This window comes from Lycorma delicatula, chromosome 4 (genome assembly GCF_047948215.1).
Source record: "Lycorma delicatula isolate Av1 chromosome 4, ASM4794821v1, whole genome shotgun sequence".
Taxonomy (NCBI): domain Eukaryota; kingdom Metazoa; phylum Arthropoda; class Insecta; order Hemiptera; family Fulgoridae; genus Lycorma; species Lycorma delicatula.
This window is the reverse complement of record NC_134458.1, coordinates 182,165,769-182,178,922: the sequence shown is the minus strand read 5'-3', so window position 1 is coordinate 182,178,922 and position 13,154 is coordinate 182,165,769. Positions and strand designations below refer to the sequence as shown.

At 32.3% G+C, this 13,154-nt stretch overlaps 1 protein-coding gene across 1 annotated transcript in view; it reads left to right on the top strand.

Annotated features, from left to right (window-relative positions):
• r (carbamoyl-phosphate synthetase 2, aspartate transcarbamylase, and dihydroorotase rudimentary) overlaps positions 1-13,154 on the top strand; it is a 153,790-nt gene that overhangs the window by 6,137 nt on the left and 134,499 nt on the right. The window contains exon 2 of the mRNA XM_075364808.1: positions 5,714-5,852. Coding sequence (XP_075220923.1) covers positions 5,714-5,852 — 139 coding nt within the window. The remainder of the gene's footprint in view (positions 1-5,713; positions 5,853-13,154) is intronic.

Here is a 13,154-nt window from a genome sequence, read left to right as displayed (position 1 = left end):
CAGAGAACTTTGTGATACATTTGTATTTATATCGGAGGTCAACTTTACATTGTGTTTGTGTATTTTGAGAATTAAAAACTGGTATTTTATGATTACTTAACTATAATTAGATTACGATCTGGAGAAATTGGTTTCTGCTAGCTTTATCTGGTTGAAATAACTCTCTTAATTGTTCTGGCATAATTTGAAGAGATTACATCACCGTATGTTTCCAGATGTTATGTTTTAGATGTTTTGGTTCATACGAATACGTGAAATAAAAAAACTATCAAAATTGATTAATGTATTTATGTATACGGCAGCAATAGCATGAACAGTTACTGATGAACGATAATGAATTTTGTAGCGAGTGAAAAATGTTATATTTGACCAGAAGTAGAACCTGGAAACCTCATGTTAAAGACAGAGATACCAGAACTCCATGAAGATCGAAAACAATATATAAGATTATTTTCTTTGCTATTATAGAAATGCTTACATGTAAAGTGTAATCTTTTTTATAAAAATGAAATTGTAATTAAGGTTTCATTTGTTGTTTATAATATTTTACTTGTGTTTACATAAAGTAATAATGTCTTCATAGGCTAAGTCTGTGTTATTTGATAGAACCTCAAACTAAGAAAATGAAACAAAAGTTAAAACGTTTCTTAAAACACACCCAAAAAAAGAGATGTATATCTAAACATATACATATATACAATATAACCTTTTAAGATTAATCTGTTAAACTATCTATAAATATGACAAAGAAAAATTAACGGTGAAAAAAAGGTAATACAGTAAAATATAATAACTTAATTATTAAATAGTTAAGGAGTAGCAGTTTATGCATCAATATATAAAATCTCCTTTTAACAGTATTCTGTGCTTACAAAACGTTCTGCAATCACTAAAACGGTTCAGACGGTAAACGGTTCAGACATGGCAGAAAATAGTGGTTATGTGATTGATAATGAAGTCGCTAGTTTATTAGATGACGTAGCATCGGACTAACTGTATACCTCCTTTTTCATGCTAAATAATGTATTAATCAGTATTGTGGAATGTTTACTATTTAAGTAAATTCAACTACATGCTCGTTTTTGTACTTTTATTTTAAAAAACCCACCCAGATAGGGGGTGGAGTCACAGTTACCTGCATAACTAACACATTAAAGTGTTAAAAAAATTAATTTTAATCCAAGATAGCAAACAAAAATTATAAATCCACCATAATGAAGATATTTTTAACTATGTAGAACCCCATTTCTTTCTGCTTACAAATACCTCTATGATATGCAGTATAAAGCTGTTTCCATACTTCAGTATCACCTGGTATATAAAAACATACACGGCTGTTTATATACTCAATATGATTTGATAATCTTGGCTATTTTGTTTGTAAACAATGTAAAATAGTATATTGATATAAATGATCATGTGAAAATGTTATTATGAACATGTTTATTGTTTTTGTATTTATATGTTTTTATTAAGACATGTTTATTATGATCTTTTTCCATTATTTTCATGAATAGTATAGATTATGAAACCCCCCAGAGAACTGTATACATCTGTATTTATATGTGATGTCAACATTACATTGTGTTTGTATATTTTGAGAATTATTAACTAGTATTTTATGCTTACTTAACTATAACTAGATTATAATCTGGAAAAATGGTTTCTGCTAGCTTTATCTAGTTGAAATAACTCTCTTAATTGTTCTGGCATAATTTGAAGATATTCTATCACAGTATGTTTCCAGATGTTATGTTTTAGATGTTTTGGTTCATATGAATACGTTAATTAAAAAAAAAATATCAAATTTGAATAATGTATTTATTTATATGGCAGCAGTAGGTTGAACAGTTATTGATGAATGATAATCAATTTTGTAGCGAGTGAAAAATGTTATATTTGACCAGGAGTAGAACCTAGAACCTCAATATTAAAGACAGATACTACAACTCCGTGGAGATCGAACACAATATATAAGCTTATTTTCTTTATTGGAATAAAAATGCTTACATGGGGAGTGTAATCTTTTGTATAAAAATGAAATTGTAATTAAGGTTTCATTTGTTTGTTGTTTATAATATTTTACTTGTGTTTACATAAAGTAATAATGTCTTCATAGGCTATGTCTGTGTAATTTGATACTTTGTTATTTGATAGAACCTCAAAGTAAGAAAATGAAACAAAGTTAAAACGTTACTTTGTTTATATAATAAAACGTTACATATACATATATACTATATAACCTTTTAAAATTAATCTGTTAATCTATAAATATGAAAGAAAAATTAAACGGTGAAAAAAAAAGTAATGCAGTAAAATATAATAACTTAATTATTAAATAGTTAAGGAGTAGCAGTTTATGCATAAATATATAAAATCTCCTTTTAACAGTATTCTTTGCTTACAAAACGTTCTGCAATCACTATCTGACCGAAGCAACCAATCCACTATTTTTTTTTTGAATAAACTGGTACATGTTTATTTTAAAAAACTTTTCCTTTTTTTAAATATTGAAATATATTGTGGTACTTAATATTCTCGGATAATTTATTCATAAACCCATAAAACGATTTAAATTGTCATAAATATAGTTGTATGATTCTTGCATACTTTAAGCATTAGCAAAGTCAGCGTATTAATTCCCAAAAATTAGGAATGAAGTTGTTTCCTACTTTCATTTTTGAACCGAGGGACTAACTGTACAGAATAATGCACCATAAATACCATCTAAACTCAATAGAAGAAACATTTAAAATGTCTTCAAAAGAAATCCCCTACATCTACATACACGAACAAATATAATACATTTTTGTAAACTGTTAGTGTTTTGTAATTATGACTAAGAGCTAGATCTAATTGTTCGCATGTTTAAAATGCTTTTACTTAAGTAATTGTCACTTTCATATCGTATAATATAATCGACGAGTATCAAAGTTATTCGGCAGAAAGAAGTGGGGTTTCACTTAGTATTATTTGATAGATTTTTAATTTTTGTTCGCCATCTTGGATCAAACTTAGTTTTTTATATAGGAAGGTGGACATTGACAAATGATTTTGATATTGTATTGTCCGTTTCATATTGTATAATATAATCGTTGAATATCAGCTTTATAATGCGTATCAGAGGTATTCGCAAAAAGAAGTAATTTTTGTTCGCAATCTTGGATCAAACTTAATTTTTTTTAATAGGATGGGGGACATTGACAAATGATTTTGATATAAAATTTCACAAGAGATCATGATAACTCGTTTTTCGTTCATACCTTCTATATCTAAAGATTGCAATTACGAAATATTATGTTTACAATAAAATTAGATAAAACGCTCTGCATGAACAATTTTATTACATTTTACATTGATAACGCGTACAATAACGAACTTTAAACAGCGCTATAATATTAATAATAAATAATAATAACAGATTTCAAAGGCATTAACAAAAAAATGGAATTTATCATGATTTTCTTGTAAAATTTTAAATCGAAATTATTTGTCATATTTAACTTTTAAACGTGTTTTGCCGTATTATTAAAAGTGAAAATTCCGTCCCACGGCGTGTTGCCGTAATAGCATACTTCGTGTATTTCCATTAGCCGCTGCTGTGTAACATAACTAGACAAATTTATTTTGTAATATAGAGGAATAGTGTCATTAGACTATAAATTGTTAGTTACAGGCCTAATTTCTGTAACAATTGCCAAGAGAAACAGCTGTCTTGAATGTTCTTTTTCTGTATCCTGTTCCCCCACCACGCTACGTCATTCCGATTTCCGCCGCTTCGTTCAATTCTGTTCATTTTACACTTACGTTTTTGCAATTTTTGTTATAAAAACATCGTGTTTACAGTATGTTTTCTTTCCATAATGTAATTTATATTTTTTTAGTAACGTTGTAACGTTTTCTTTTTTCAAATATGGTTATAAAAACATGCTGTTTATACAATGAAACTTAATTCAAACATTCTTTATAAAAAGGTTATTGTTTACCCCCTATTTATACTAAATCTTCATTCCAGCTTCGCTGTTAAAAATAAAACAAAATAATTTGTACGCTCAGATTCCACACCAGGAGAAAAGTTAAAAAAAAAAAAAATTTGTTTTTTGTTGGAGCTGTTCACATGCTAGGAAAATGCCCAGCAGTCACATTAGCATTTTGGTATAATCTGCTTACTGGATTTCAATGTAGAGTTTCGTAATTGTCATGAGAGACTTAAACATGCCATGTATTGTCAGAAAACTGATGAACTTTTCTAAGATTGTTCTGTTCATTCTTAGTAAGGAATGTGAGAGATCTGTATGAGGTTTCTGAACCTGTAAGTCTTTGTTGTAGATTACATAGACCAGAGATACATATTCTGATATAAGAATGATTTATCATCACAACGTCATTGAGGAACTGTATGGACAATCTATCAATGCAGCTCAGATTGTGTCTCATTGTTAAATGAGAACCAGTTTTTATTATTGTACCTGACCTTGAAGTTAAGAGTGATAATGGAATTTAATAACAATTTTTTTTATTCTCTTTTCTGATTTAATGCATTTTCCCTTCCTTTCTATGCATTGTTAATCTTTAGCTTCACTATCTTTGTTACTTTCTGTATATATTTAGTTATTTTATTTTTGATTCTTACCTCAGTTAGCGTTTTAGTGTGAATGTCTCACATTTCATTCTCCAGTTAATTGTAAAACATCTTCATTTCAAATTAAAAGCCAGCTGAAAGTTTTTGTCATACTACTTTTAAAAAGCTCTCAAAAGTTCTTTGTCTTTTTAATTTCTTTTACAAAGTAAAGGAAGTATTGTGATCGTGAAAAATGTTGGTTTGTTGATTTCAACAGAAATATCCATTTTGACCATCACTGAATCCATTTTGACTAGTTTCGGTGTGATGTTTGTATGTATGTATCCACATAACTCCAAAACTATTAGCTGTAGAATGTTGAAATTTTGGATTTAGGGCTGTTGTAACATTTAGTTGTGCACCTGTCCCTTTGATTGCAATTGACTCGACTAAAAGTGCCCAAAAAGCCCAAAATCCAAAATATTTGGATTTTGGACTTTTTCTTTAACTGCCGTAATAAGCCCTCATTGAGAGCTTTTCAAGGATATATCATAAGTGGTGCTTATTTTCATTGGTTCCAGTTATAGCCAAATAAAATTGTAATTAATGAAATGTTTGGATCTTACAAGGGGAAGGCACATCGGGTTGAATGTGACTTCATCTTCCTTTTTTTTTTTTAAATTTAAATACATCGATTTATAATAATTATTAACCTCTGGTTGTAACATTTTTTTTTTTTACAATAAATACTTATTTAATAACAAAAAAAAATCAGAAGATATTAATGAAATAAAATTTTATGTACTTTTCATTAAAAAAAAAATGTGTATATATAATTTAATAGGCATACAAGGAAGTTATGTGGTGTCCACATTAGATTTTTTGTTTTCCTGTTCATATGTAACTGATTTGCAGCACAACTCAATATTTTTTTTGTTTAATAATTCTTTCATTTCTGGTATGCAAGATTTGCCAGTTTTTATTTATTTTTAAATTAAATTTCTCAACTGTCAGTGAATCCATAGTGTGTCTAATTCATTTTTAATTTCAGCCAAAGTAATAGTATTTTTATAATTACATATATGATTTTTATGTTTTCATATTGTTTTATTTATTGCTGTGATTTTTATTGATTTATCTTTGTATTTCTAGTTTTTCAGACTGGTTTAGTCGGTTATCCAGAATCATTAACTGACCCATCATACTATGCACAAATTTTGGTTTTAACGTATCCGTTAATTGGTAATTATGGAATTCCAGGAAATGATGAAGATGAATTTGGATTACCCAGGTATTGCAGGGTTTTTTAAATTATAATCTTAAGTATTATTATTTTCGGTGGATAAATTTATGTTTATGTAGGTTTATTATTAGGATTTATATAGCAATCACTTTGACATAAATGTTTTACTTTATGTGGGCTGTTTGTATAGGAAGTTTGTTTTTTATATTTAGTATGAGGCAGAAGTTTGCAACTGCCTGTTCAACATGAAGCTTTATTAGGTAGTAATATAAAACTTTCAGGGTATTTTATAAGTAATTTCTTAACATTTTAACATTAGAGGTGGATTGAGCTGCTTTTAAAGATAAAGCCCCAGGGGGTGGGGTACTGAAAATTTTAAATATTAGCAGTTTTTTGGTATCTTATTAAAGTGGAGAACAATGTAAAAAAAAAGAAAGTTGCTACCTGTCCTAATCCGAAAGTGGTGGTGGCGGCGGGGGGACAAAATTCAGAATCATTGTTTAAAATAATTCTTTGGGTATGAGAAACTGTATTAATGAATTTTGTACCAAACTTTTGCAAGAAATGATGTAAATAGTTTATAAGATATTATTGTATTTAAAAATCTTGTAAAACTTATAATTTAATGAATTTTCAGGATTTCTTTGTAACTTACAGTGTGATGCCACCCAAGTATAAATAAGTGACATGCAGCGTTCAGTAATTTCCTAGTAATTCCTCATTTGTAATGGACACTTTGCTGATGTTTTCATTTATAAAGAGTACGCTTTCATGTACCTCTCTAAGAACTCTGATGATTTGCCAAATTTAGTTACACCTATTACAACTGTTCGGCTGGTTTGTCTTTCAGGAAAAATTACTTTAAATTTTGGCGCACTTTGTGTTCAAAATAAGGCAGTGTCCCATTACATTAAAACCAAATATTTTAAAAGTCACATTTCCATAATGATTTTAATTTTAAACATACTTTTATGCATTATTGCATTTAAATTTATATAAAAATAGTGTTAGGCCTACCATTTGTCCCACTAGCAATACTTGCATATAAATATTTAAATAATTGCTGAGTATCTGCCAGTACTAATGCGGAGTTACTCATACATCTGCTCACTATCAGCAATTACAATGATTGCCAATTATGGTTAAATTATGGTAAACTTAACTCTAGAATAAAATTATCCTTAATAAGTTCTTGTAGAAGGTCAGCCATGAAGGTTTTTAATTTTTTTTTTCATTGTTTGAAACAGACCTTTTGTCATGTTTGTACAATTTTTAAAATTAAACAGTGGGGATTTTTGTAAACAGTATTTGACTTAAATCTAATGATATATCTTCACTGTTTGTCAGCCTAAGCCTTTCTGGTTTGTTCTAAGTACTGAGTATTTTTTGTTAGGGATTTAAAAAGGGAAATGATTAAGAAACATAACATTGAACAGCTGGAAAATATCACTGGATAACCCAATTCTATTATAAAAACCTCTAATCATTAAGATTATGATGATGATGGTATTATAGAGTTCATTAAATGTTTTGAAAATAATGTTAACAGACAGAATCAAAAGCAATTGGGAACCGGTTACTCAAAATAAGTACATATATTATGTTTGTTACTTGAACAGATTTAAACAAATGTCCAAGATAAACTAATACTCATCTATTAGTGAAAAAAGTGAGTTAGTGGAGTACTGTAAAATTGAAGTTAAGCTTCAGTTCAAATATCATAAAAAAGGTTTAATCTTTCAGAGTTGGTTCCTTTATCTTATGTAGTTTAATTAGAATTCTATTTAATTCATTTAGGATTTGAGTAGATTTGAATAACATGGTATTTTTATTATTATTGTTTTACTTGTAAATTCATTCATGTTTTAACATTCTACAATTATTTCAGTTTTAGTTTTATTATTAATTTATTTATTTTTACTACATTATTATATAAATAATACATGCCTTGTTTACTTTTAGACAAATATAATAACTGGTGAACAAAAGGTTATTTTTTCTTGATAATAATTTTAAACTTGTTTTGGACTTTTAGATACTCATTTTACCCTTATTTAATTTATTTACAAAACATTCTTGACTACAGTTTTATTTCCCATTTATTTCATTAGTAGTTTTATTTCATTAGCAGCTACAGCTGTAATGATAAATGTATAGATTGGTAAAAAAAAAGTAAAAAAGAAAATTGGTCTTTTTATTTTTGTTTTGTGTCTTAAGAAGTCAACAATTTTTTTTTAATAAAACATTTGATTAAATAAGTTGTAAATAATTTGGAAAAAATCTTTTATTCCAATGCTCCCAAGTCCAAAAAATCTATTTATGTTAGATGGACGTTGGTACTTATTTATATTGGTCTGTATTTGGTTTTATAGCTCATGAACATGCTGACTGATTTCTTCAAACTTGGTAGGCAGGTACTACCTTCAGGAAGAAAGAATATATTAAATTTTTGTAAAGATTGGAAAAAGGGGTGGGGTTATTTTGGCCAAAATAAGATTTAAAATCTTTACTAGGGCACTAGCAAACCTCTTTTCTTACAAAAGTAGAAGTTTTTTATCATGGTCACAAATTACCAAAACTTTTGTTTAATATTCACCCATTCCTCAAAAAATGACTATATCTTTTTTTTTGGATTTCTTGTTTCACGAAAAGCATTAATGGGAGTTTTTTGCTTCTATATTTTTTACAAACCATTATAAAAATCTTTCCCATCCCACTCTAATGATCTTTGGTAATAAAAAATACTTTTCTAATTTAAAAAAAAAAAATAATTTTAAATTTAATTTAAATTCTTCTCATAAGTTACCCATTGCATTTAAAGTATAAAGATCGTAATTTTTTAATAACCAAAAGTTTCACTACCTTCCTAGAAAATTACACAACTTTGTGTACTTAGAATTAGGGTGATATTCAGTATTTTTTAAACAGTTTTAAAAAGTTTATTTTTTAATTTATCATTTTTTAGGGATTATTTCCTTAAAAATTAATTTTACCTGAATGGTTCCCCTTGAATATGGGAACCTCAATATGAAAAAAATATTTTTTCAATTTCAAATTTTTAATGCTTAAAATGTGTTTTATTAAACATCAGAGTCACTAAAATAACTTAACACCTCTCCCTTGAAGAGGGAGCTGATATTAATAGTTTTGGCTATTGTTTTATTTTGTTGAACATTTTGGTTTTAAAAATTAAAATTGAAAGATTTAAATATAATCAAACAAGTAATTCTATTTTTTAACAAGTATAGAAATGTGTAGTCGAGTTGTGGACTGCACGGTGTGTAGACGTGTCTTTCTAGAGCTCTGCGTTTTTTGTTGTTTTCGATTGGTTTTTTGGTTTTTACATTGATTTGGTGGACTGGAACTATAAGTGGATTGGACAAGGAATACGGACTATCATTTTTTGAGTTATTTGGTTACGGATTTATCAAGTTTTTTATAGTTTTTTGTTCTCATTAGTGAGATCAATATTTTTGTGTTTTTTACTCGCTAAATCTTAGATATTATAGTAAGTTAAAGTGTTGGTGACTTTTATCAATAACGAAAAGACTACTACTGTGTATAAAAAGTGAGTAAACTTATTGTACAATAACTTTTTAACAGTTTTGTGAGGTTATAATAGAGCTTATAATAGCAAATTATTCTAAGTTATTCGACAGGCTAATACCAGTCTGAAATTTTTTCGTGTATTAGTAGTTATATGAGTGAAATTTTTCTAAGTCCTTAGACTAGTTTTTATTAGGGAATTCTTTGTTCCTTAATAATTTCTGAGCCACTCGTCCTACATCCCTCATCCCAAGTTATTAATCCATCCCAAAAAGTTTCCTACCCACTGACCCCCCAACCACCCCCCACATTTTGGACCCTATTTTTGGGTTGATAGATTTTACCAACCACCCCCGACTCCCCCCAAATTTCTTTTGGGGCTCCCATCCCCGAGTGGGTACTCGTTGGACTCGGGATCGTCCCCATAGTCCAACAGCGCTAATATGAGACGAAGAGGATCGCTCTCCTTAGAGGGATCATCGCAGGGAGCTTTTAGCTCACAAAAGGTTACCATTACTAAGAAAACGGAGGGTAAATGTAAAAAGAGACCCCGACATGGGTCCTCAGAAGAAGAAGAAGGACCGCCGGAGAGCCTTAGCAATCTGGTTTACTAATTGGGATTAACTATGGTGGCGTTGAGACAGCATATGGGACCGGGTCTCTCAAAATACATAAGTACACATGAGCAGGAGCTCAAAGGCATATATGATGGGCTTAATGCCTTGATGCAAGTCTCGTCCCCTTTATCAGTTGTTACGCAGGCTACTCAGACGGACCCTATAGTTGTGGAAGATGAGATGGAGCAAATTCTTACTAAGGAGCTGACAGATGAGCAAATAATAGATCTACTGCCCAAAAGGTGGCCAAATATTTTGCGGAACAAAATTAGTTTGATTAACGAGTTGCCTTCTGAGGTGGTGGACTCTTGTACTGTTAGTGATTTAAGTAAATCAAGTCAAGGGAATGAAAAAGAAGGTATTGGTACCAAATACAAAGTAGGCGACATTCGTAAAGATGTACAATCAATTCTTGGAGACTGTGACGACATTAAGAAATGTAAATACAAAATCTACTATGATGGTAATGCTACTGAGAAGAGCACAATGGGAGCTGTATTGAGGGCTTTAAGGAAGATTATTCCTCAGGCTGGTAATTTAGTTTTTGTCGTCCCCAATAATAATATTGGAAACTATATGAAGAAATTAATATCTTATTTGCGGAGAGACGAGGAAGTAGCGGTTAAAGTGCTTACGATCCCAGTTGAAGGTAAAGCTATACAAGGCAAGTCTGGACAAGCCCATATTAAAAAGTCGACACCACCGGCAGTTGACAGTCGTACTGTGGTTATCAAAGCAGCTGGAAAATCCTATTCTGATTTACTTAAAACGATGAAGTCTGCAGTAAGTAGCAAAGATGCAAGAGAGGTCATCTCCTTACGTAAGGGCAGGAATGAAGAACTCCACGTGAGAATTCAGGGAGCGCAGAAAGCTGCTGAGTTTACAAGTAACCTACGAGATAAGGCGGCAGATCTGCATGTTGACCTGCGTACAAGAGCGGGAAGGCGCACAATAGTTCACATCAGGGATGTAGAATATGACACCACTGAGACAGAAATTTTTTCTGCAATTACTGCAAGAATAGGTACTGATGAGGACATCAAGATATCGTCAATTAGAAAAGGGTACGCCGAGACCCAAAATGTTACAGTTATCACCTCGTATAGGGCTGCCTGTAAGCTGGTGGAACAAAGGTTGAGGATTGGCTGGGTAAATTGTCGGGCATATATTAGGGAATCAGAGGAAAAGTGCTTCAGATGCTGGAATACTGGACATCGTAAACATGAGTGCAAGGGCCCTGACAGAATGGATCTCTGCTTCAATTGTGGAGGCAGAGACCACAAGATTGCTGAATGCCGGGAGCATAGTAGCTGCCTGGATTGTGGGAGCCAAGAACACCGCACTGGAGGCTGGGGGTGCTCAAAACATTTAAATGCTTAGGGTGATGATGGTTAACCCAAACAGAAGCACCATGTCTCATGATTTGGTTAGTGAACTGGTCATAGAGTAGAGGGCTGATTTACTGATAATCACGGAGCCGAACTAGTACCTTGTTGCTAGATCAGGCTGGATGGTGGATACAAATGGTGATGTGGCAATTATGGATGTAAGTGGCAGGATAGCATGGAGATTGACGTCCAGATCTGGAGGCATGTTGGCGGTGGAGTCGGATTCAACACTAGCGATTGGTGCCTATGTGTCTCCAAACTGTGACATACATGAATTTACTAGAAGACTAGACATAATACAAGGAGTAGTAAATAACGCTAGGAAGAAAGTCATTATTCTAGGTGATTTCAATAGTAAAGCGATTGCAGCAGGGAGCGCATACACCAATCGCAGAGGTGAGATCCTTACATGATGGGGGCAGTTAGCTGTCATTGTGTAAATGATGGCACCCCTACATATGAGGCGAGAGGTCACTCGTCAGTCTTGGACTTAACAATCATAGACGATAGATGGAATAGGGAACACTGGGACTGGCGAGTGTTACCACATGATGTGGCGAGTGACCATCATGCCACTATGATTACCATAAAAGGCTCAGACTATCTGACTAGAGAGAAAATGCCCTATAGTAGTTTTACAACGGAACAGATCGAGATCATAATCGATAGAACGGCCGAAAGGATTATCAACATAGAGAATCTGACACCAGTTGCCCTGACTAATGTTATAAGACAAGAAATGGGCAGAGTAGCTCACAGAATAGCTAATAGACACTCAGTGTATTGGTGGAATATGGAGATTGAAACACTGAGAGGGCTCCTACAATCGCGCAGAAGAAGGAAGCAGAGACTCAGAATGCGAGGCGGACAGGAGTACGAGGAGGCATCTCTGGCTTATAAAGAGACCAGACGGGCCTTAAACAAAGCTATTCGTATGTCTAAGAAAAAACAATGGCACAGACTCTGCAAGGAGTTAGACGGAGACCCCTGGGGACAGGCATACAAAATAATCGATTTGGAAGGCGTCTGCCCGTATTAAATAATGAGCAGGTAGAACAACAAATTAATGAGCTATTCCCCGGTAGAGTAGAAAATGCAGGAAACGTTATAGATTGCGAACCCAGACGCTTCACGTTCTCTGAACTGCACTTGGCTGTAGCACAACTGGGTAATAGGAAGAGCCCGGGTCCAGACGGAATTCCAGCGGCACTCCTTAAAGGGCTGATAAAGAGAATTCCTTATGAAATGCTTGATGTTGCCAGCCATGGATTAGAAAACAAGACATTTCCAGGAATCTGGAAGGAATCTAAGGTGGTGTTTATCCCAAAAGGCATAAATGAGAATGGAGAACCTTTATACAGACCATTGAGTATTTTAAATACCATGGTGAAGGTAGTGGAGAAGATGCTCACTGGCCGAATCTTTAAGGAACTTGAGGAAGGAATAGGCATTAGTGGAAATCAGTTTGGATTCATGAAGGGTCGTTCGACGATACAGGCGGCGACAAAGGTGATCGATTGGGCTAAGGATACTAGGAGCGGCACATGGAGAATGAGGCGTATTCCCCTATTCATAGCTTTAGATGTAAAAAATGCATTCGGTTCTATTAAGTGGGAATCAATAAATAGGGCATTAGTGGAAAAAGGTATCAGTCCTTATTTAAGAAGGCAGATAGGGGAATACCTCTCAAATAGAGAATGCTTGGTGGAGACGCAGAGTGAGTGCCTACGTTTCAATATTTATGGCGGTGTGCCACAGGGGTCTGTACTGGGACCCTTACTCTGGATACTGGCCTTCGA